Below are 25514 nucleotides of genomic sequence, written 5' to 3' on the forward strand. Positions count from 1 at the left end.
CACTGCACACTTTCAATTTCTTATTTTTTATTTTCTAAAATAAAATCCCAAATCAGGAAGCAGGATTTTGTTTTTGGAAAAAAAAAAAACAATGATCTCCCATGAAATGTGCCTTCCCATTCTAATTCAGGTGGTTGCTCAGTCTAATTTCGGTTGGTGACAAATAACTAAACCCTACCTTGTCGGGTCATCAGAGGAGTATGTAGGCAGTGAAGACACAGTACTGTCTGCTGTATAAATATTGGAGGTATGCCCATCTGTAAATCAAGCGGGTGGACCTTAAGGTTGGCAGAAAGGGTACTCTGGCACTGTTACAGCCCTGGTTACCATCTCCCTAATCCTTTGTTCATGTATAACTTTCTTTTTTAAGTCACGTCGGAGACAGCGCATGTGCAGTCACTTGCAGTACATTTTGCTTACATACAAGGGGCCTAGAGTCCGCCCATTAGTTACTACTGGTTGGCTTCATTGTCTCATTTTCTTGCTTCTCATTGGTCAGCAATTGTGGTTTCACATTCTCTTTGTTTGTTTGTCACTGCTGTGGCGCATGGACCAAGTATTGCTATCTGTGGCTGCCAGTGTCCTTTCACTGGTTGTGCACTTTCCGGAGGTACTTTTTTATTTAAGCTGTTGCACTCTGTAGGAGTGCATTTGTTTGCCAGCTCTCTCCCCTCCTCCCCTGTTGCATTCTGCTTTGTTGTTTGCCCCACCCTCACCACTCCATTGTTGTTTGACCTGTTCCCCATTCAAACCTATCATTGCTTTCCCTGTCCCCCTCCTTCGTTGTTGCTCTGTCGTTGTTTCTTGCCCTGCCTCCCTCACCCCTCCTGCATTGTTGCTTGAGGCAGTCCTCTTCCTCCCCATTGTTGCTTACCACACCCCGCTTGAGCTTCTCCACATCAATACTTGCCCCTTCTTCTCACCCCTTTCACTGCCATTACTTGATCTGTACCCCTGACCCCTTCCCAATTGTTGCTTCCCCATACTTCCAGCCTCCTCATCCCATTCTTGCTTGCCTCTTCCCCACCCCCTCCTACAAGAAAAAAACTGCTATAACGCAGTCAATGATGGCTGCATCATAGCACTTTTTTACCTAATTTTTAGTCTTGCTGCATATCAGCCACACTGCTGTACAATATGGCTAAAAAAAACATTGACAAAGCCAAAAGATCTCGAATACACATATTGATACTGCTTGTCAGATTTTGCCTGAATGCACTGAACTAATCATGTATAAAATGATTCTTCAAAGGGCTCTAAAACCTGAAAGTAGTTAAAGCAGTATAAATTAAAACCTTGACAAAGCACGATTATGTACATAAGAAGCAACATATTTGTGATAAATATTCAAATAAGGCATAGATATACTCCTACCACCCCAATTAGCTGTCCTCAATGGTGTACAAGAATTTGACTTCCCTGCTGTATGCTCTACTGATTCACTTTTTTTGTCTCTAAGAAGCGTGTTATTCACATATTATACCACCCACCCCCATTTGCTGAGCAGGCTGACAGCCGAGAGGAAATACAGACTACCCACTGGGCTAGTTCCTTAATCTCCCCTACCTATTTTTTCTCAATTAACACACCTCAAGAACAACTGAAGTGTGAAACTTGGTGCCCGATTTACAAACCTTTTGCACTGGTTTTGCATGACATAAGTGATGTAAATCTTGCTCAAAATGTTTTTTGCTGTATTTTCTTTCCAGGGCATTAAATGTTTTGGGCTGAAAGTTTGCTGAAAGTAATGCAAAGAGCAAAGCGCTGTTTTGTGCTACTCTGCTTCAAGGGAGCATTCAACGGGTGATACATGGACGTTCCCATGCAAGCACCCATTCTTTTTGGTGCAAAACCCTATCTGCTAACAATAGTAGACAAAGTTTTGCACCAAAAATTAAAGTCACTTTAAAGCAGTCATTAAAAATGAGAAATGCTTTTATTTCTCTTAACCTTTCCTTGTTTGCATGTTTGCTGCATCTTACAGTACACATCCAAAGTGGGAAAATATTTACAGTTAGTCTAAGCATAGTAGTTCATCCTGCTAGAGTACCCTTTCAGTACAAAACCTATGCTAGACTCACCCAGACACCTTTGCACATAGTGCAAAGGTGTATGCATGGTTCTCGGCAACCTGATTTTGCGCCAGCACTATGGGGAGAGCAGTATATCGCCACATTTCTGTCGATATGGTGCTTTCTTGCTCTTCCCATATCCTTTGGTTGTTGTGCTGCATTGTTTGACAATTTGTTAAATCTGGGGCTTTGATTCTGGTGCAAATTGCGCATCTTTTCATTTCCTCACTCTTCACTAATGGGAATGAGCATTTGTGTACAATTCACATCTGCTGTGGCTTCCGGGTTTTACTGGTGCCCTTTTTGTTCTTTTTGTCCACTGTGCCAGTGTACATGAAACAAGCATCGGCAAAGCCAATAGATCTCGCCTATACAAGAGCTATTGGCTTTGGCAATGTGTTTGTGCCATGTTGTACACCAGTGGGCCTGCTGTTCAGCATGGCTAAAAGCTGGTGGTATGAAGTGTAATAGAGCAGAGTGTCGTAGAGTGGATTTGTTGGTGCAGAATGTCATAGAGTGGGGGAGTAGAGTGTCATGGGGTTGAGTAGAAGGGAGTAGAGTTCAGTGGTTCAGTGGCTGAGAGTGTTGAGGATGATAGAGTGGAGTGGGATGGAATAGGTTAGATTGAATAGATTGGATTGAGGTAGTGGTGAAGAGTAGGGTGGATTGAGAGGTGGATTGGTGTGGGTGGCCTGGATGGGTTAGATTGAATTCGAGACTCAAGTGGTGTGGATTGGATTTGTTAGTGTAGAGCGAGGTGGACTGGATTGGGGTGGGCTGAGTGTGGGGGATTGGAGTTGGGTTGATTAGATTGGATTGGGGCGTTGGGATTGGATTGAAGCAATGTGATAGGACTGCAGTGGGGTGGGTTGTATTAGAGTGGGGTGGTGTGGAGTGGAGTGGGGTGGATTAGACTGGAACGGGGAGAAATGGGTTGGAGTGGGGTGAACTGGAGTGGGATGGATTGCTTTGGACTGGAATGGCTGGATTAAATTAGAGTGGGGTGGATTGGACTGGAGTGGAGTGGAGTGGATTGGGCTGGGGTGTGGCGGATTGGACTGGTATGGGGTGGATTGTATTGGAGTAGGGTAGAATGGAATGAACTGGGGTGGATTTGTTTGGAGTGGGGTGGATTGAAGTGTGGTGGGGTGAATTGGAGTCAGGTGGTGGGACTGAGCGGGATGGACTTGATGGATTGGATTGAGTAAGGTTGAATGAACTAGAGTGCGGGATTGGAGAAGAGTGAGGTGGATTGGTTTAAGTTGGATTGGGTTGGGTTGGACTTGATGGGTGCACTGGATGTAGTGGAGAGAATTACAGTGGGTGGATTGAAATAGGGTGGGGGATTGGAATGACGTGGGGTCGACTGGAGTGGGGTGAGTTGGAGTGGTGTGGGGTGATTGAAGTGGGGTTGGTTGCATTGGATTGGGGTGGATAGGAAATGGGATGGGGTGGATTAGAGTGGGGTGGAACGCAGTGGGGTGGATTGGTGTGAGGTGAATTGGAGAGGATTGGATTGCAGTGGGGTGGATTGGATTGGGGTGGGGTGCATTAGATTGGGGTAGGGTGGACTGGATTAGGGTGAGTTGTCTTAGATTGAGGTGAATTGGATTGGGTGGGGGATTGGAGTGGTATGGGGTTGGTTGGAGTAGGGCAGGGTGGGTGGATTGGAGTGGGGTGGATTGTATTGGAGTGGGATGGGTGGTTTGAACTGAGGTGGATTGGTTTGGAGTGGGGTGGATTGGAGCGGGTTGGGGTGGATTGGAGTGGGGTGGGCTGAAGGGACTTGAATGAGTAAAGTGGAATAAACTGTGTTGGGGATTGGAGTAGAGTAAGGTGGATTGGATTAGATTGAATTGGAGTGAGGTGGACTGGGTAGGTAGACTGGATAGAGTTGACTGCATTGGAGTGGGTAGATTAAAAGTGGGTGGGGGACTGGAATGAGGTGGGGTGGACTGGAGTGGGGTGGGTTGGAGTGTGGTTGGTGAGTGGGGTGGGGGTGGGTTGGATTGGATTGAATTGGGGTGGATTGCTTTGGAGTGGGGTGGATTGGAGTGAGGTGGACTGGAGTGGGATGAAATGGATTGGGTGGTGTGGATTGTATTGGAGTGGGGTGGAATGGAGTGGAGTGGAGTGGAGTGGTGTGGAATGGAGCAGAGTGGAATGGAGTGGGTGGATTAGATTGGGGTGGAGTGAGGTGAATTGGAGAGGATTGGATTGCAGTGCGGTGAATGGATTGAGAGGTGGATCTGTAGTCAAATGGATTGGGGTGGGTGGACTGGATTGGAGTGCGTGGACTGAAATTGGGTAGGGGATTGGAATGAGGTGGGGAGGACTAGATTGGAGTGGGTTGGAGTGTGGTTGGGTGAGTGGAGTGGGGTGGGTTGGATTGGAATGAATTGGTGTGGATTGCTTTGGAGTGGGGTGGATTGGCGTGGGGTGGATTGGAGTGAGGTGGATTGGAGTGGGATGAAATGGATTCAATGGCGTGGATTGGAGTGGGGTGGAATGGAGTGGTGTGGAATGGAGTGGAATGGAGTGGGGTGGATTGGGTTGGGGTGGAGTGAGGTGAGGTGAATTGGAGAGGATTGGATTGCAGTGGGGTGGATTGGATTGAGAGGTGGATTTGTAGTTGAATGGATTGGTGTGGTGGACTGGATTGGAGTGGGTGGACTGAAATTGGTTGGGGGATTGGAATGAAGTGGGTAGACTGGAGTGTGGTGGGTTGGAGTGGGGTTGGGGTGTATAGGGTGGATTGGATTGGACTTGGGTGAATTGGAATGGAGTGGATTAGAGTAGGGTGGGGTGGACTGGAGTGGGGTGAAATGGATTGAGTGGTGTGGATTGGAGTGGGGTGGAATGGTTTGGACGGGGTGGATTGGTTTGGAGTGGGGTGGATTGGGTGGGGTGGGGGTGTTGGATTGGGGTGGGGTGGGCTGGAGGGACTAGATTGAGTGAGGTGGAATAAACTGGATTGGGGTATTGGAGAGGAGTGAGGTGGATTATATTAGATTGGATTGGAGTGGGGTGACCTGGATGGGTTATCTGGATAGGGTTGACTGGATTGGAGTGGGTGGATTGCAATTGGGTGGGGAGATTGGAATGAGGTGGTGTGGACTGCAGTGGAGTGGGGTGAGTGGAATGGGGTGAGTTGGTTTGGATTGAATTGGGGAGAATTGGAGTGGGGTTGACTGGTTGGGGTACAATGGATTGAGTGGTGTGGATCGGATTGGAGTAGGGTGGAGTGGAGTGGATTGAATTGGGGTGGGGTGAGGTGAATTTGAGAGGATTGGATTGCAGTGGGGTGGATTGGATTGATAGCAGGTGGATTTGTAGTCGATTAGATTGGGGTGGGGTACATTGGATTGGGGTGGGGTAGACTGCATTGGAGTGGGTGGATTGAAATTGGGTGGGAGATTGGAATGGGATGGGTAGGCTGGAGTGTGGTGGGTTGGAGTGGGTTGGGTTGGATTGGACTGGCGTGGATTGAATCGGAGTGGGGTGGATTAGAGTGGGGTGGATTGGAGAAGGGTGGGATGGACTGGAGTGGGGTGAAGTGGATTGAGTGGTGTGGATTGGATTGCAGTGGAGTGGGGTGAAATTAAGTGGGTGGATTGGATTGGCATGGGTGAGGAGAACTGGAGAGGATTGGACAGAAGTGGGGTGGATTGGATTGAAAGCAGGTGGACTGAGTAGATTGGATTGGGGTGCACTGGATTAGGGTGGGGTGGATTGGATTGGGGCGGGGTGGCTCAGATTGACGTGCATTGGATTAGGGTGGAGGATTGGAGAGGGGTAGAGTGGATTGAGCAGTGCAGGGTGGATTGAAGTGGGGTGGATTGGATTGGAGTGGAATGGGGTGCAATTTTGGACTAGGTGGGCTTGATTGGGGTAGATTGTATTGGAGTGTAGTGGACTGGATTTGAGTGGGTAGATTGGACTTGAGTGGAGAGGAGTAGATTGGACTGATTGGAGTGGGGTGGATTATGGTCGTTTGGAGTGGGGTGGATTGTAGTGGACTGGATTGGAATGGTGTGGGTTGGGTTAAGGTGGATTGGATGGATTAGAGTGGGATGGGTGGGTGTATTGGGCTGGAGTGGGTCAGGATCGGTTGCAGTGAATTGGGGTGGCGTGGAATGGATTTGAGTGGGTGGAGTGAGTTGGATTTGAGTGGGGCAGATTAGAGTGGTATAGACTGTTTTGAATTTTAGTAGGGCAGTTTGTAGTGGGGTTAATTATTTTGGATTGGAGTGAGGCAGATTGGAGTGGAATAAATTGTTTTGGATTTGAGTGGGGCAGATTTGAGGGGGCAGATGCAGATTAGGGTGGGACAGTTTGTTTTAGATTGGAGTGGTTCAGGTCAGAGTGGGGCATATTGAGTGATGCTGATTCTTTTGAATTGAAGTGGGCCAGATTGGGGCGGGCAGATTCTTTGGATTGGAGTGGGGCAGATTGTTTTGGATTTGAGTGGACAGATTGTTTTGGATTGGAGTGGGGTAAATTGGTGTTTGTTTGGATTGGAGTTGTCAGATTGGCAAATTGGAGTTTGGCAGACTGGAGTGGGTCCAATTGTTTTGGATTGGAGTGGGCTTATTATTTTGGACTGGACTGGAGCAGATTGGAGTGGGCAGATTGCTTTAGATTGGAGTGGGGCAGATTAGTGTGGGGCAAATCGTTTTGGATTGGAGTGGGGCAGATTGGAATGGAGCAGATTGATTTGGACTGGAGTGGGCACATTGTTTTGGATTGAGGGGGCACATTGGGGGAGGGCAGACTAGAGAGGGGCTAATTGTTTTGGATTAGAGTGGAGCTTATTGGAGTGGGGCAGATTGTTTTGGATTGGATTGGGGAGATTGCTTTGGATTGGAGTGGGCAGATTGTTTTGAATTGGAGTGGGGTCGATTGGAGTAAAGCATATTGTTTTGGACTGAATTGGGGCAGATTGTTTTGGATTGGAGGGTGGCAGATTAAAGTGGGGCAGATTTTTTTGAACTTGGATTGTGGCAGTTTGGTGTAGGCAGAATGGAGTGGGACAGATTGTTTTGGACTGGAGTGGTGCTGATTCTTTGGAGTGGAGTTGGGCAGATAGTTTTGGATTTGAATGAGCACATTGTTTTGGATTGGAGTTGGGCAAATTGGATTTGTGCAGACCGGAGCAGGGCTGATTGTTTTGGATTGAAGTGGAGCAGATTGTTTTGGATTTGAGTGTGGCAGATTGTTTTGGATTGGAGTGGGCAGATTGCTTTGGAATTGAGTGGGGTAGATTAAAGTGAGCGGATTGTTTTGGACTGGAGTAGGTCAGATTGGAGTGGTGCAGACTGGAGTGGGGCTGATTTTGTGGACTGAGTGGGGCAGGTTGGACTGGGGTAGATTGTTTTGGATTGGAGTGAGGCAGACTGGTGTGGGGGCAGATTGTTTAGGATTACAGTGGGGTATATTTTTTTGGATTGGAATAGGGAAACTGTTTTGGTTTGGAGAGGGGCTGATTGTTTTTGAGTGGGACAGATTGTTTTGTTTTGGAGTGGGGAAGATTGATTTGGATTCAAGTGGGGCTGATTGTTTTATTTTGGAGTGTGACAGTTTGTTTTGGAGTGGAGCAGATTGTTTTAGAGGGGGCAGATTGAAGTGGGGCTGATTGGAGGATGGCAGATTAGAGTGGGGCAGATTGAGTTGGACTGGAGTAGACAGATTATTTTGGATTGGAGTGAAGCAGGGTAGAGTGGGGTAGATTGGAGTGAGGTAGATTGGAGTGAGGCAGATTGTTCTGGATTGGAGTGGGGCAGAGTGTTTTGGATTAGAGTGTGGCAGATTGTTTTGGAGTGGTGCAGATTGTTTCGGATTGTAGTGAGGCAGATTGTTTTGGACTGCAGTGGGGCAAATTGTTTTAGAGTGTAGCAGATTATTTGGGATTGGAGTGGGGGAGATTGTTTGGGATTGTAGTGGGAAGATTGTTATGGATTGGAGTGAGGCAGGTTGGAGTGGGGCAGATTGTTTTGGATGGAGTGGGACAGATTGGTTTGGATTGGAGAAGGTTGGATTCAGTGGGTTGGGAGGATTTGGAGTGGATTGGATTGGGGTCTGGATTAGAGTGGGGTGGATTGGACTGGATTGCATTGAGTGGGGTGGATTGATGTAGGGTAAAATGGGGTGGATTGGCATTGATTTCAGGGGGGTGGATCTGGGTGTACTACGCGATTATGCACTAAAACTCATGGTTTAATTACGAGTTTGGTGGTCTCTTGGCAAGACCGCCGTGCTAGTGGCCACCAAAAGACCGCCAGTGATGGTGGTACATTAACTGCCGTATTACGAGTCACAAACTGAAGACCTCCCGAATACAGCCACAAATCCTAAACTGCCAGGCTGACCGAGGGTGGGAGAGAAACGGTCCCACCACCAGCACCGCCATACCAACAACATCCTGCCCTCAATATTAGGACCCCCGAAATTAGCACAGCGGTCATTGCACGGCAGAAAACCATTGGCGGTGCGAATCGCTGTGGTCTAAAAATAACCTCCACCAGAACCCAACACCACATTGGACAGTCTGAATACCCCACACCTGACACACATACACACACCACACACACGTGCCCACCGTACCATATAACAAACCCCACTATCTTTTGCAACCAGAACTATTAACAGAGACATCGAGGAGCACACCAATGGAGGACACTGCACATCAATACCATAGGCACCAACACACTTCCCACACATCACACACTACACAACTGCACCAGCAACACAATACACACATCGCCACTACACATAAACACCAGATATCACCAGCACACACAACCAAACCCCCGACCCCGCCAAGTACCCTACACACACAACACCCGCCCCACTAACAGCACAACCACCATGTCCCATCAGAAGCACCCTTGTGTCACAGATGATGAGTTGAGGGTCATGGTAGATGAAATTGTCAGGGTAGAGCTACAACTGTTTGGAGCTGAGGTCCAGGAAACCTCGATAGAGAGGAAAATGAAATTATGGATATAGGATCATTGACAGGGTCAACTCAGTGGCCACCTATCCATGCACAAGGGAGGACATCAGGAAGAGATGGAACGACCTATGGGAGAAGGTGCGTTCCATGGCATCACGTCACCAGATTGCCATCAACAAGACTAGTGGTGGGCCCCCACCTCCTCCCCCTGAGTTCACATCGTGGGAGGAGAAGGTCTTGGACACCATTCTGAGGGCCTGACTGGAATCATTGGAGGACTCGACTCTGGTAAGTGAACAACACTCCCCAGGCACCAACCATTCATGTCCAGCATGTGTCCCCACCACCCATCACTCTCTAATTCACCTCTTCCTGCATCCCCAATCACCCACACCCCTCCCCTGCATGCCACACCACACCACTATCCCCACACAGTCCCTCCGTAATGCATGGATACCAATCACAATGCCAAGCACCACAACTTCCACAATGCATCACTCCCTACATATCAAAAGAACACATCCTCACTTCACAGTGGAGCACCTGCATGGAAAACCATAGCACATGCCTCACCAACTGGATGCTTTGACTGCATTCCAAAACATGGCAATGACAGCAATGCTATCCACTATCCTCAACCCTCAATGGAAATTGGAAACAATGGCACAATCTGTCACCCGAAAGCAATGTCTGCAGTGCTGCAACTGTCATTGCCATCATTGGGCAGCAAGACAAGCTACTCCATGCATCAGAAGATGATACAAACAAGTACATTTCTACAATGTAACTCTCTCTCTTTCCATCCACAGGTCCTGCTGCCACTGCCACCTGGCAGTAGATGCCAGAGACCGAAAGCCCTCCCAGGATGAAGGCCCCAGTGGATGTCTGGATATTGACGATCTGCCTGGCCCATCTGGGACAAATGGTGAGTCCATCACCACCAGCCCCACCCTGGACAGATCGGAGTCCCCCACCAATTTGGCTACTGCAGCACAGCCAACTCTTCATCCCCAAACCTGTGTCCCAAGTACAGGTCAATCAGCAGTGTGTCCCACAGTACAGGGACCAGAGTCAAGGTCACACACCCAAGACGATGAAGGTCCTGGTGCAACTGAGAGTGGGCACAGGCACAGGGGGCCCGGGGAAGTGGGAGGGTACCTGTGGTCCAAGGGATGGGGCACCCACACCAAATGATTGGCCAGGATACCATCTCCCAAGTCCTGGGAGCATACCACTATTCACAGAATACTATGGGCCAGATGCTTGCAACCGTGCAGGAGAACCGGAGGCTGCTGAGGGAATACCACCACGAGGCCATGCAGCAGTGGCAGACCCTAAATGCCACAATGGCCTCTATTGCAGGGGTGCTTAAGGAACTGACCACCACCCTGCATGTGTCCTTCACCCACCAGCAGGCCCCTTCCACGAATGGAGGCCCTGCCAGAGGACCGGCAGACCACCAGCACCCCTCCCCCTGTAGCTGAGGAACACCTACGCAAGCGAGGACATCCATCCAGACATCCTGCAGGACCTGATGCCAAGACCACTGCCAGGAAGTCACCCTCTCCTGAACATTCTCCCTTGTATGCCACTGACACACCCTTTTGACTGCCCACTATCAAGTCTTCATTTTCCCATGCCCCCTTGGATACTGGACCTGGACTGCCTACAGCTAGGCCAACTGCTCTGATGATTTCTCTCACCATGACCCCACTCATCAAACATTGCACTTGTGAATCACATTACACATTTGAGCACAGCTACTGCCTAAGTGTCTTAATTGTAATAATTAAGATTTTTTGTTGTAAAACGTCATTAGAGTCAACCCATTATCCTTCAGAGGTCTGTGAGATAGACAGAAGGGGAGCAATACGCAGCAAGGATGATAGTAAAGCAGACATATTCTGGATACATTTGTCAATGGAGCCAACAGGCAAGGCAGGAACCAGAGTTGCACCACACGAATGCCCTGCAAATAGATCAAGACAGGGACAACTATCACAAAAGGAGTCAATGTTGGCAACTCAACACACATGCAGTACAATGTCGAAATCCCTGGTTTGATTTGGCAGGTGGAATCTCAATCCATATGCCCATGTCAGATCCACATTTCCTAGACATCCATACCCAATGGTCCTTCCCTCACAGCTGACAAAATTTAACTAAAGACATGTTCCGCAGTCAGTAACAGTTAGGTTGCACATTCTCCCATTGTGGACTGTGAGGATAAGTAGCAAAACTGTTGACACCACTGTTTGGCACTACAATTGCAGTTGACATAGCAGTACAGGGAACATAGAACATGGGTATTAAATTGTATAAGTGATGCAACACAACAGCAGAGTGAAAATAGCACTGACATTTGAACAGTAACACCTTCTCTGATGGCCACTATGTTCCCCCCACCCACAAACCCACACAGAGGGAGAGCTGCACTCAACACCTCTACTTATGACAGACACCAGGAGGAGCTATGTCACAACGCAGACAGGAGTACAGGTCACATACAAAAAAGTTGACACACACCTGTTTCTCATGGAAAGTATTGTTGAATTAACTGCTCTAGAGTCAGCTGCATCCTCCTCATCACTCACTATGTCCCCTTCATCAGCCACTGGTGCAGCTGCCACCTCCTCTACATCCAGCAATGGGATGTGACGTCTCATGGCCAGATTGTGTAGCATGCAGCAGGTAACAATGATTTGGCAGTTTTTAAGTGGTTTGTAGAGTAGGGTACCTCCAGAGACGTGTAGACACCAGAATTTGGCCTTCAGTAGCCCAATGGTCCTCTCGATGACATGCCTTGTCCTGCCATGGACCTCATTGAAACGGTTTTCAGCATCTGTAGTCGGATATCTCACAGGTGTGAGCAGCCAGTGAAGGTTAGGGTAGCCAGAGTCACCTGTGTGCACAAAGGTTGGACCCATCTCAGTACTGGTGGAGACACAGGGCAGATTGTGAAGAGAGGTGAGATTACAGGGGCACACATACTATCGGATGCATACAGATGATCCAGGCCGGGTCCCATGTAGTTGTGTCATCATGTGTGGGACTTTGCTGTTCCACAGAATGAATGAGTTGTGCACAGAACCAGGGAACTTGGCCGTAACCTAGGAGATATATTGGTCAGCCAGACATATCACCTGGACATTAATGGAATACAAGTTTTCTGGTTACTGTACACTTGTTCATTTATCCTGGGTGGAACTAAGGCAATGTGGGTGCAATCTATGGCCTATCACATGAGGGACATGTGCCAAATCGTAGAAGGCAGCTTTAACAGGAACCTGATGTAGCAGGGCAGATGTTTTTTAGCAAAGTACACAGTACATCCTTGAAGCCATTACTGAACATCGGCTGTGACATCCCTGCAGCCAACCCCACTGTAACATGAAACAACCCTGAGGCAAAGTTGTGGATAACTGACAACACTTGTACTGTGGGAAAGATGGCATAAGGATGACCAAGGGCAGGCAACAGATCCGTCTCCAACTGAGTACACAGCTCCATGATGGTCTGACGGTTCCGATGATACATCTGTATGCTGTGTCCTTCTTCCAGGGTGTCAAGGTCGACTAGGGGCCGGTACACAGGGGCATGTCTCATTATCACCATTGAATTGTATCTGGGAATAGGATAGAGGAGAAGTGAAAAGTTGATGTTTTCAATGTGTGGACATAGTCAATCTATGCAGCAATGACTATAATTTATCCAGGAAGCACCAAGAATTCAAGAACAAATCACTAATTACATGTAAAACGGCAGTCGTCTGTCCTGCATGCACAGGACAGATGGAAGTGACCTCATTCCGCTGGCGTTAGTCATCATGGCGATAGGCGGTCTCAACCGCCGTGCAACTCATCATTGGCTAACATTGTTGCCTATGGGAGACTTGGTCCAATGGTGATCACCGCAGGCGGTGACGGTCATGTACACGGCGGACGTGACTGCCCTTTACAAGCAAGACCTCCACTGTGTGTGCTGCTGTGTTCTGACTCTGGAAGCCAATATGCCACGTCCTGCAGTAGATAGGGCCCCAGCCTTCACCCAGGAGGAGCTTGAGAAGTTTGTCCACGGGGTCCTACCCCTATGTGGACAGTTGTATGGGGCACCAGAGCAGCAGGTGAGTCTTATGTCACTTTCCTGTCTGATGGTGATGTGTGTGAGGAAGAAAGGCGTTGGGACGAGGAGGACGGAGTGGATGCATGGAGATGGGTGAGGAGTCTGAGCGTTAATGGCATGATGGCAGGTGAGTGTGGTCATGAGATGTGTCTGATGTGTGATGTCCACTGCTGTCCCTGTAATGCCACTCTACATGACTTTGTTGTATGTCTGTGTCATCCGTGCAGGTCAGCACCCATCAGAAAAAGGGGATTTGGGGTGCCATCACCAAGCAAGTGCGGACCCTAGGGGTCCATAGCCGGCGAAGCACCCACTATAGAAAGCGGTGGGAGGACCTGAGATGCTGGGCCGCAGGTCCCAGCTGACGATGTCCTCCCATCGAGAACGGGGTGCCCGTCGGAACCTGGCCCCTCTATTGGCCAGTATTTTGGCGGTGGCCTACCCTGAGGTGGATGGGCTCTTGAGGGCAGCTCAGCAACCACAAGGGGGAAGTACACAGCTCGATAATGTAATGCTTGTATGGCGTTGGGTTGACTAATAGTGGGAAGATGTAGCATAGGTCATTGGTAGTTGCACTTCGACTATGGGTATCAGCCACCCTGGCAGGATTGGTTTCAAAGATGTGTGCCCATACCATGCAGATAGTGACTTATGAGGGCATTTCCTTCCAATTTGAGATTTATTTGGTCACCCTCTACAACGTTTTAGAGCCCAACTGATACCATCAGCATCAGTACACCGGAAGTGTCAGGGCATTGCCGTCAGCATCATCCTACCACTGTGACAGAGGTAATTAGTGAGTCCTCAATCAGCTGCCATGTACTGTATGTGTTGATAGGCACAGTGGGCTCACTGTGCTATTTGTCAATTAATTAGTGGGCATGCTACCTACCCATGCAGGATTCTTTTGAGTAAGGAGTACAGGTTATGTCTCCATGAACGACCATGAGAATGTGCCAAGCACTGGGCAAGTGTGACTAGTATGACTCTCATGAGTGTTGTTGTTCCACCATCAGCAGTTTACATTAGCATTGCTGTTGTTTCCCCCATGGTGTCTCCTGTTGTAGCATGTACAGGTGACGGTATGGCCTGCCATGGCATAGTACCAGATAATGATGTTGTTACTCTGGGTGATTGTTGGGTTGGTATTGACCCATTGCACCCTGTCTTTATATGCCACCCTCCCTCCCTCTTCTCCTCTGTTTTTGTGTGCATCAGCATCATCAGGCGAAGGAGAAGGGGCACCGGCGAGTGGGGAAGCTGCAGCCCACAGGACCCAGGAGGCTGATACTAGCCGAGCCAAGGGGACCAGTGGGATGGAGGGTGAGGGTGTGCCACGGGGGAGACAGGATCGATGACAATATCTTCGGATTCCTCCTCCGATGGATGCTCCCTGGTGGTAGCAGACCCATCTGGGACCATCCCAGAACCATCCTTGCCCGCCACCCCCCTTACCAGTACTGCCCTCCCTGTAGCTCCCCACCCAGTTGGCTGTGCCTGCTAACCCAGGAGGGTGGGCATCTCCTTCACCGCAGGCATGTTTGCCCCAGTCAGCCCTGCTGCCCTCAATAAGGAGGCTGTTGACCTCCTGAGGTTCATCTCTGTGGGTCAGTCAATCATTGTGAATGCCATCCAGGGACTGGCACCCCAGCTGCATCATTCGAATGCCCACCTGAAAGGCATTCATGGTGCCCTGGCTTCTCTGCAGAGATCCTTTCAGGCTCTGGCCTCCTCATTGACGGCAGCCGGTGTCCCTTCTTTTTCCGTCCCCCCTCCAACTACCTGTTCCCACTCCCACAGCCCTCTCTCCTCACCCATCCAAGGCACACTTTCATACTAACATGCATCCACATCAACAGACACGGTTCACAAGGACAAACACAAGCACCACAAAAGACACCACCGCTATGCACACACAAACCAGAGGCATGCAGACACAACATCCACTCCCTACACGGACTCCCCCACCACCTCTCCTCTCACAGACACTACACCACTCATACCTGCAGTCACCACATCATCACTCCCAGATCCTGTCAGAAGTGTCCTCATTCCCACCGTCACCACAATAGCAGACCCCCATACATGCACCCAATACACCACATGTGCACATCCACCCTACCTGCAGACACCACCACAACATACATCCACACATCCACCCTGCCATCCCCTCCCTCCTCCCACTACACCTAAACACCCACAGTCACCCACCTAATATTCACATAGCACACTCATGGCATCCAAGCTCACACCTGCACCATACACACCTCACAACCACTACCTATCCCTCCACTACCAAACGTTTATCCCATGACCAACCTTGTGCCCCAAAAAAAGTTTCCTGCTAGATTTTCCCCTGTTCCCTCCCACTGTCCCAGTCCCTGTCCCCCCCAAGTGCCCTGTTACTCTCCCCAAACCCCTGCCTTCCACCTCCCAGTCCTCCCATGGTCTCCCTGGTACAAGCCATGCCCCTATCCCACCTAAGACTTCTACCCCCACAAAGCCCAAGGTTACCCCTCCCAAACTCAAACCCAAGCCCCCTCCCCCAAAATCAAAGTTTAAACCTAAACCGCCCCAACCCAGACCAAAGGATCCCCCCCAAACCTAAGGACCCCACCTCAAAACCCAAAGTATCACCTTGGACCTCCCCCTGTCACCCCTGCGGTGTCTGTGTGCCCCATTGATGCACCTGCCATGTGGCGACCACCTTGCAGTCAGGAGTCACACAATACAGTTGGACTGACCAGTAGGCCTATGTTGTATATAGTTATTTCTGATATTCACATTTCTATCTAATATAGCTGCACCAGGGACCCGTTGGTTTCAAGGGTAACTAACTTGTCCTGGCTTTCCTTCCACAAGTATGTGTTGCATATGTGTGATTTGTTCTGTGTGGTTTGTGAGTGTGTGTATGTGTGTGTGTGTGTGTGTGTGTGCTACCACGGGTGTTTGTGTGTGTGTGCCTGACGCCAGCCGTGCTGGGTGTGTGTGTTGTGTGTGGGTGTGTACTAATGGCCTTCCCTCCAGTGTGTGCTAGGCGGATGTACTTAAGGTTGGTGTCTTTGTTGCTGGTTCTGGAGTTGTATGGCCAGCAGGAGCACTGGGAAGACTTCCAATTCGGGTTCCATGGCGGCTGCGGACATGCCTGTGTTCCTGAAGGTGTGTTCCCTCTTATGTTATTCGTTTCCGCCAGGCTTTTCGTGGCGGGCAACCACGACGGAAATCCTGGCGGTGTGCGACCTCGTAATATGGTCGGTGGAAACATGCTCCCCGCCGGCCTGGAGATGCCTACCACCGGCCACCGTGGCCCACCCGCACTGGTTTGACTGGTGATGACTTGGCTGTGTTCCACTTTGAACACTGCCATGGTCATAATATGGTGGTCTATGCCGCCGGGCACACAGCGGTGCGACTGCCACCTCTACCGTGGCAGTCTTCAGTCCGCCAAACTCATAATGAGGGCTTCAGTTTCTGAATTTTTACATAAAAATGACATCATTTTGATTTGCAATATTTAAAACAAGATAATCGTCATCATTTGAGAAGTGCCCACAAGCTAACAGAAAACAAACATGAGGCCAAAGTGATAAAATAAGACCTTTCTCACATAACAAAACATGAGGGCAAAGTGAGAAAAGAAGACTTGACAAAATAAATGAAACTTAACTATAGAAAATAAAACTTAGCAATTTTGTTGTCATGCTGTGTACATTTTGCCAGCCACATGCCTTCTGTTTGCAGGGCAATGTAGTGTTCTACTGGACACACACGTCCACTTCTACACTTAGGGGGTCATTTTGACCTTGGCGGACAGCGGAGGCCGTCCGCCAAGGTACCGCCGCTGAATGACCGCACCGCGGTGGCCATTCAGACATTTCCTCTGGGCCGGCGGGCGCTCTCCAAAAGAGCGCCCGCCGGCCCAGAGGAAATGCCCCTGCAACGAGGACGCCGGCTCAGAATTGAGCCGGCGTAGTTGCAGGGGTGCGACGGGTGCAGTTGCACCCGTCGCGTATTTCAGTGTCTGCTTAGCAGACACTGAAATACTTTGCGGGGCCCTCTTACGGGGGCCCCGTGGCACCCCCTACCGCCATCCTGTTCCTGGCGGGAGACCCGCCAGGAACAGGATGGCGGTAGGGGGTGTCAGAATCCCCATGGCTGCGGAGCGCGCTCCGCAGCCATGGAGGATTCACAAGGGCAGTGGTAAACCGGCGGGAGACCGCCGGTTTACCCTTTCTGGCCGCAGCTGAACCGCCGCGGTCAGAATGCCCTCGGGAGCACCGCCAGCCTGTTGGCGGTGCTCCCGTGGTCGGTGACCCTGGCGGTCACCGGCCGCCAGGGTCAGAATGACCCCCTTAGTATTTTGTCAGCCACTCCCTGAGTGCTGGACTTTACACCCACCGCACCCCAACCTACGTAGGCGTCACCGGTCAGGTGACCCTGCAAATAAAGGGCCCAAGTGCATGTGGTCAAGGCCATTTCTCTACACCATCCACTGGTGTCCGTGTTATCACTCATAGTAGCATGTGGGCCTGTGGCCCAGGACACTACAGTCGCTAGAAGTAAAAAAGAAAAGAAAAATAGTACCTCAGTCAGGAGCCGCGGATGGTCACTGATTACGTTGAATGAATCAGTGCTTGGGCCCTGCTTTACAGAGAGGAATGGGAATAATGCAAGAGGCAGTAATGAAGAGTGCCAGGCAACCCAGGAAATGATATGCAACCAACAAGCTCCAGCCCCTTTTATTAAAATTAACATCATGTGTCTCGCAAGCGAAATGCATGCGGTAGCGCATGCTCTCGCAGGCTCGACCCTAAAAAATCAGCAAATGGTAATCCTACAGATTAAAACATCTGTAAATATTTGCGATTGGGCACAGAAAAGCTTTGTGAAAAGTAAAAGTGAAGACAAATTAGAGTGAGAAATATCTCGCCTGTAATGAACATTTTCATGCGGAAAAAAAATCTTGACAACAGGTAAACCAGGAACTTTCACTGAGGATAAAAAGTGTACGCACCTATATGGAAACACTTAAGAACATTTGTTAAAGAATGCGTTGACCGTAGTACCAACACTTTTAATTTGTATATTTTCAGCCTCCGAGCTGCAAGAATGCAAAGCAGCGGAGTCTAAAGATACACAGTATGGCGTATGCACACACCAATTTCCTTTGCGGGCTCTCAGGAAACATTTAATGATGTCCCCAAATACCTTTAAAGTGGACGAGCAAAAACAATTGCAGCGGCCATTGATTTGATTCTAATCTTCTGTTGCCTAATAAGAGCCGTTTAATGGTTCTAAATTGCAATCGATAGACTAAAATGGATCTCTGGCTTGGGTTATATTGCCTCCCATTAATGTTCAAATGCTTGCTTGGCGTTTGATTGTAATAATTGGCTATGGCGTGAAGCTGAGAGGGCTGGGGGCTCCTCAGTCCGCCCGAGAGCCTGTGAGTTAGGCTTTGCACATGACCTCTACCAGCTGCCATGTGCTATTTAATAAAGCCGGATCACATCATATGTTTTATGTTACCTTCAGTCAGTTAGAGAGTTTAGTGCGGTGCACTTAAAGAAATAATCCTACCAACAGATTCTGAGATTTTTTCAATAAAGTAAAGGTAAAAGGAATGTTTGACGAAGTAATGTTTTAATTGTAGTCCCGCCGTTATTCCCCAAATCGCAATTGATGAGCGAATATACATTTATTCTGCTTTTTGTATTTTCCTGGGGAAAACATTTTTTTCACATGCGGAAAAATCGTCCCTTTACGCCCCCACAAAATTTTGGGGTGTGTTCCTCCCCCACACTGTAATGTGAGTTATTAGATGGAAGTTAATCCATCCAGCCTTTAGCTGCAGTAAAAATGAAATGTTTCCAGGCTGCAAGGGGTTGGAAAGGGCTTTTTGAATGCCCACAAGCTGACATATTTATGGATCTTCACAAACTTTGTAGGCGAACCTGAATTTTCCACTCCCAAGACGCTACTTAAAGTTTACTACTGTGAGATTGTATTCCTTGGTGGTGTCCAGATACAAAAGTTAAACTATTTACCTGACAGGTAGGTATCTTTGCTGCAATAAACATATGTTAATGGCATTAACAGCGTTGTGAAAGTTGAATAGAGCCCGACATTAACATTATTGGGCACTTGCTGCTGCAGGAATTTTGGAGCACACTTTCTGACCATCACTCGCTATTAAATATCTATATTTAGTTGACACTGCAATCAACACCATTCCTCATCTTTCCTTTAGAAGATTGGGTCCTACCTGGTGGCTAACTTGGAAAAGACTCTGAGGCCTTGACAAGAGGCAAAGAAAGCTCTGTAGAAATGCTTAAATATAATCGAATACATGCTAGGTACATGTAACGCAACATAGCACAAAAAGTAACAAAAAACATACCGCATGGTCACGCACTGTAAGATCAAGAGTTGACCATGGAAGAGGTGAATAAATCTAAACTTGAGGGGAAGGAAACTGTAGCTCAAAGATCACAGTGGTGGTCATCGGTAAATATGTGACATTTAGGTGCATGGCAAGGCTTTTCTTAGAAGCCCCTCACCGTTCAGAGACGGGCAGAAAATGTGCTAAAATATGCACAATGAATATATTAAAACAGGGGTGAGTCCTGAATTTGCTTATTTTCAACATTTAAACTGTAGATTCAGCAACACACGTTCACCTAATATAGGGCACACAAACTATTACCCTTTTTACATTAGTAAAACTCTAGTTGGGTTGCAAAGATTGTCAACATCCTTACCTAGCTACACGATAACAAATGAGATGGAAATAAATTTGAATAAAAGGAAGGTGGTCATTTTGGTAAAAAAAAGAAATATATCTAGCTCTTGGTATCTGAACAAGAAAAAGATTGATATAGAAGTATATTATAATTAACTTGCATAATATATCATGGTAGTTTCTCTGCATATTAGATTCCTATAAGAACTAATACATGTACCTTAGGGATTTCGTTTATAACCCTAATCAAGAACTTGTGGCGTTCATTACTAGAAACAATTTTAAAGATTGTAAGCACCAAGGGCCAGATGTACTTAGGCAAGCATCAATTTGTGACAAGTACTTTTGCAACCAGTATGGTAATTTGTGAACAGACCTATGTACTCATAGGTCGGTTTGCAAATTAATTATTCCTAGTGTGTCACAATTCAACCTACCTCACAAATATTATGTGTGAGCCATTAAGAATCAAACCAATCACATGGATGAAATACTGCCGGGGTCAGCAATTCTTTTTAAATGTAACCACTTTCTCTGAAGAAAAATGGGATGTGTAAAAAAACAAAAGAAAATTGTAAGTTCCATTTTTTAAGAGCAGGCAGTGGTCCATGGGACCGCTGCTTACGGCTTGCTCTTAAAAGAAATGTTTTGATGAACATTTGCTAAAGGGAAGGGGCCGTTTGTGGACCCCTTCCTATATTTGAATGCCTTACCATCTCCTTTGAGAAGGTGGTAAAAAGTTAATGTTTTGCAACCGGGATTCAGTTGCAAAACTTTAATACATGCCACGACAATTCACTATTTAGGAAAGAGGCCCTAAACACGACCCTTCCAAATACCGAATCGGTGTTGGGTCACAAACCCGAGTTGCGATTCGATAACTTGTTCTTGAATCCCAGTCTGAAGAAAAGGCATTTTTACGATCCCAATTGGTCAAATTCTGTGAATAAAACCGTTTGTGAATGCAAAAATACTGCATACATTTGGTTGAAAATTCCTTGGGGCTATAAGGTACGGATATCAACTACTATTGGAAATGAAGCAAATCTGTTCAACATAGTTAGCAGTAACATCTGCAGACAGCTATTTTGCCTCCTCAAGAAAGCACTGAATTTCCAAATATGCTTAGAGTTTGGGCTCATGAATCAAGATCTTGCCTAAAACTGTGCTCTAACGTGAAGGCTGCGCCCGCACATATATTAAACCACCTTAAATGGACAGCAATATTTAAAACATGGAGAATAAAATCCTTCAAAAATTACTACAAAAGAGCACCGCAAAACCAAAATTTTAAAGGAACTCCTGGCTTTGCCGGTAAGTTTCAGCAAGTTTAAGGAATCACTGAATACAGTGGACTTTTGCAAGTGGTCACATGCTCGGGGCCCATTAACACCCCTGGCAGCCGTATCTCTCTGTCCAGTCTTCAAAACATCTAAAATGTAAATTGATGTCTTACAGATTTGAGAGGTTCACATCAGGTGACTCAAATCCACCATGTATGGAGCGACCTGAAAATTATAACTGCAGGTTGTGCAAATGCAAGAACGAAACAATGTTGCATATATTGTGCATATGCACTGCTCTTCTAGAGAACAGAGAAGTTTACTTGACATCATGTTCAATCAGATGGGAATTCACACTTGTCAACAGGCTATCATTCAGTGTTTAAATGCAGATAATACTCAATTAAATACAATATCTATAAAGATTTTTCACTAGTACAAAAGAAACGTGCAAGGATACGAAAGTGAATCTTGATTTGGCACCTCATTGAGGCTTGATACTTAGAGAAAGTACTCTCATAGGTTTGTTTGATATTTGTGACGTGTTTTTTCAAAATCTTCACAATCTATTTGGTTTGAATTAACTATACAATAAAGATTGATATGATTTGTTTTGATCTGTTCATGCCCTTTTGTTGTTCAAGATCTTCTGAGTTCCTGTTACATGCTTTGCACATTTTTTGGTAATTGAATGGTGCTGGTTTTTAGAATTTCTACATTCATGACACATGGCTTTTTGTTTGGCGGCTCGTTTGTACTTTAAGAATGCATCATTCTGTCACATGCAGGGAACAGCTTTGATGAAATTTGATCCTATTGTCAGTCACCAGGATTATATTCTGTTGTGACTGGTTGGATCTAATGGCGAGGATATGCTGGCAATGGGTAGCCATATCTAGAGCAGGTATCGGGCACCAAGATTTTAGCAAAAAGTTCAACTTCATGTAGGACTGTAATGTAATAGAAATGTTTTTGTATCTACTTTTTATCCCCTTAGAGCAATACACTTGAGAGTACACTATTAATCATTGTCTTCTGTCTTTCAGCGTAAAGCTTTATTCCAGCTCTACCAGGCCCCCAGCGAAGACACCGAAGTTAGAATTGCTGCATACTATACCTTAATGATGTGTCCGAATGAAGAGCTCTTCAAAATAGTGCAACAGGTTCTAAGTGTTGAGAAATCTAGTCAAGGTGAGGAAAATATTTCCAGAATATTCAGAACTCCAAAGCAGTGTTGATGGAATCATTTATGCCCTTTAATCTCTAAGTAGAAATGTGACAATTGCATAACAGTAGTAGCCCTAATAGCAATAGAGTTCAGTACAGCTAGTGTTGAAATGACTGTTTAGAGTATTGTAGCACCTGAGTGGCTTTAGTGCCTGACATTTTACCAATATTTATCTAGCACAATCCTGACTTTTTTAAGGGCTTTTAGAGCTTTCATCAGTCTGGAAGGTATTGTTCTATAAGTTCTGGGTTTCACTTGCTCCCCGGAGTCCTAGCCCTATCCTTTATCAAAAATACATTTGTAGATGGTTTCGTATTAAGCTATTTGAAATAAATGAAACTACATACTAAATCTGATCAGCCTTTGATATTCCTAACGTAACAACTCTGCAACAAATATCAGATTATTTGTATATAATTGCATACAATTTATATTAAATATATATACGGAAATGAAAATAATTTTCCCTGCCATAAACCTTAGCACCACCACTTTCCATTAAAACATTTATTTCTTTATAGATTCATGAAATCAGTTTTTGTTACATTTAATTAATTAAGGAACCCTCACACTAACTGTAGCTGTAATGCTACACATAACCCTTGTTAATAGCGTAATTGTTTAAGTTGAATTAAATGTTATTCAAGTTAATTATTTTTTATTCTCATTCTAGGGCTAAACCTTTTCTTTTTTTAAGCCTACAGCGTAAAGAAACAAACTATCAGTCTCTCCAATTAAAGCAATTTTAGTCCCCTCAAGTTTTCTGCTTTGGTCAGCAACCAGTAAGGCTCAATGTTTGTCTGATCATAGTCAGTGATAGTCTCCCCTCTTCCTGCAATCTCAGATACAACATTTCCATTGACACACTACACACTAGCCAGCGTTCCCCCAACAATGCTGCCAGGATGCTACATTTTGGTCAATTTCCTATGCTGTTCTCTGCTCTCATACTGTTGTTTTGGCTAACATGCACCAGTCAATGTCTTCCTTCTAGTTATGTATGCGTAGTGGGTCACTTGCCCTCCATCACCTAGCTATATACCGTTTGGCAACCACTGGCTGTGTCTGCAATCTGTACTCTTGTCATAGTTTTGAGACAGTCCCTTACCTCATTCTAAGGCTGTTTTTCTTCCATACAGGACCACAGTATATGTATAAAGCTCCCGTCTGCCCACATCCCTTCCCGCATTTATCTGTTGCTACTTTTCCAGTTCTTTGGAGTGCTATTTTAGTATAGTATGACCTGTGTAGTATGCATAGTTGAATCAGACTAAACTCTGATCTTATTGCCACTTCCCGGTGGGTCTCTCAGTGCTTTCTCAAAATTATCTTCCTCAAATTGTCCGTCATCTTTTTCCCAGTCAGCCTTTAGTTTTGCTAATATATCTGGGGAGTTGTATATTATTTTCCCATAAATCATTGAAATAGCTTTCAACAACAGGGGCTCATGCAGCACTCTACCCTCCAATGGTGAGGAGTCTTCAATAATTGTAATGTTTTTTAGGTGCGAAGCCAGTACGTGTCTGACCAACATGTGTCTAGATTATTCTGTTTCAGGGTCTAGTGCTAATCCTTTACCTATCTCTAAGCTCTGTTTTGTATTTGTTTATCTTTTTTAATTAATCGAAATATTTTCAATCATTTTTCGTAAAAACAGAGAAGGCTTACAGTAATTATAATAATAAGCCAAACCGTGCATAGTTAGCATCCTTAATTCGAGCAATAATAGTTTTTTTATTCTATTTCATTAATTACAAATTAATATAATTACATTATTTAAAACTATGATACTGCAACCCTAACCCTACCGAGTTGCAAGTATTTTTTTATTTTATTCCATTTAATTCAACAGCATTAAAAAATACGAAAGATCACTGTTGAGCTAGTATAAGCCTGGGCCTGTGTAACAAAAAATACTCAAACATAATCTAAAAGCAATTGAGTAGGACATTTTGAGGAGATAAATGGTCAGTAGAGGTAATTTTTGAGAAATAATGGTATATCTCACACTAACTACCAACCTCTTCATCACCCCATCAAAAACGTTCTCATTCCAACTCCAGCACACACTCGATATTTCAGTTGGTTTACATTCCAAGTACGCTGGGTGTTTTTGCTGTACACTAGAATAATTGACAGCATTGGAAAATTACTATTATGACAAGGTTCCACACCTCTCTTTTAGAGTATATTTAAAAAATGCAGGTTTTCTAGATCAGTATAAAGCTAAATTAATGCTCACAACTGTATTTTCTGATGGTAGGGATACCTTCCTGAATGATAACTATTGTTGGACACTTAGTAGGTGTGCTACAGAATGCAACACATTTGCAAAAAGGAAGTAACAAGGAGAAAATAAGGATATTTTTCCATTGTTCTGCTAGCCTGGCGTAGGCACACCATTTTGGCGCCAACCCATGTCTACTGATGTGCCATACTGTTCATTGTCAGCAAAGGTATCCACAGCCTCTATGACGTCTGTCCTATAAAGCTAGGACGTGTGTCAAACAAACTCTTAGCCAATGCCTAAACCGTCTGATCAAACTTCATCTATCTGATGGATATGTACATGATCATTTGAACACTGCTGTTGTGTCACCACTGCTAAAATTAATTTTTCTGGATTTGATGAGTTTCTACCATATTTATCTCTTACTTAACCCAGACTAACTTATGGAGCAAGCAATGTTACCTTAACCCTTACAGTATGTGAGCAAAATTACATCTTGAACCCAAATGGAATGGGTTACAATCCATGTGTGAATACTGAGTGGGAAACCTTTGTTGTACTTAATGGTCTTAGACTTAAGGTGGGTAAAGGTGATGCAAAAATACATATCCTAGAGGGATCTTTCAGCTGCTGTCCATACTTTTCCAATATTTCTTTGAGCCTGGAATCGGTAATATAACTCTCAGCGGGATAAACCCTTTTTTATCCTCTTGACGTCAGTCATTAACCTTGAGACCTATTCAGTCGTCTCCCATAGAAGTTATATGGAGAGTTCCTCAGAAAGCTGTCATATTCCATCATTCTTTTTAAATTCGTTTTCTGCTCTTTTGCTGCTCTTCACCATTTTTATAACATAGTTAATTTCTTCCTGTGTGCTGAAAA

The 25514-nt window shown here is 46.1% G+C and overlaps 1 protein-coding gene across 4 annotated transcripts in view; it reads left to right on the forward strand.

The window, feature by feature from the left end:
* Positions 1-25514, forward strand: part of LOC138261322 (uncharacterized) — an 888401-nt gene that overhangs the window by 279535 nt on the left and 583352 nt on the right. For all 4 annotated transcript variants that reach the window (XR_011199068.1, XM_069210158.1, XM_069210160.1 and 1 more), the window contains one exon: positions 22221-22365. Coding sequence is in view for 3 of the 4 variants with exons in the window: in XM_069210158.1 (XP_069066259.1) it covers positions 22221-22365 (145 nt within the window). In the remaining variant the exon portion in view is untranslated. The remainder of the gene's footprint in view (positions 1-22220; positions 22366-25514) is intronic.

The sequence above is a fragment of the Pleurodeles waltl genome, chromosome 10 (assembly GCF_031143425.1).
Source record: "Pleurodeles waltl isolate 20211129_DDA chromosome 10, aPleWal1.hap1.20221129, whole genome shotgun sequence".
Lineage (NCBI taxonomy): Eukaryota > Metazoa > Chordata > Amphibia > Caudata > Salamandridae > Pleurodeles > Pleurodeles waltl.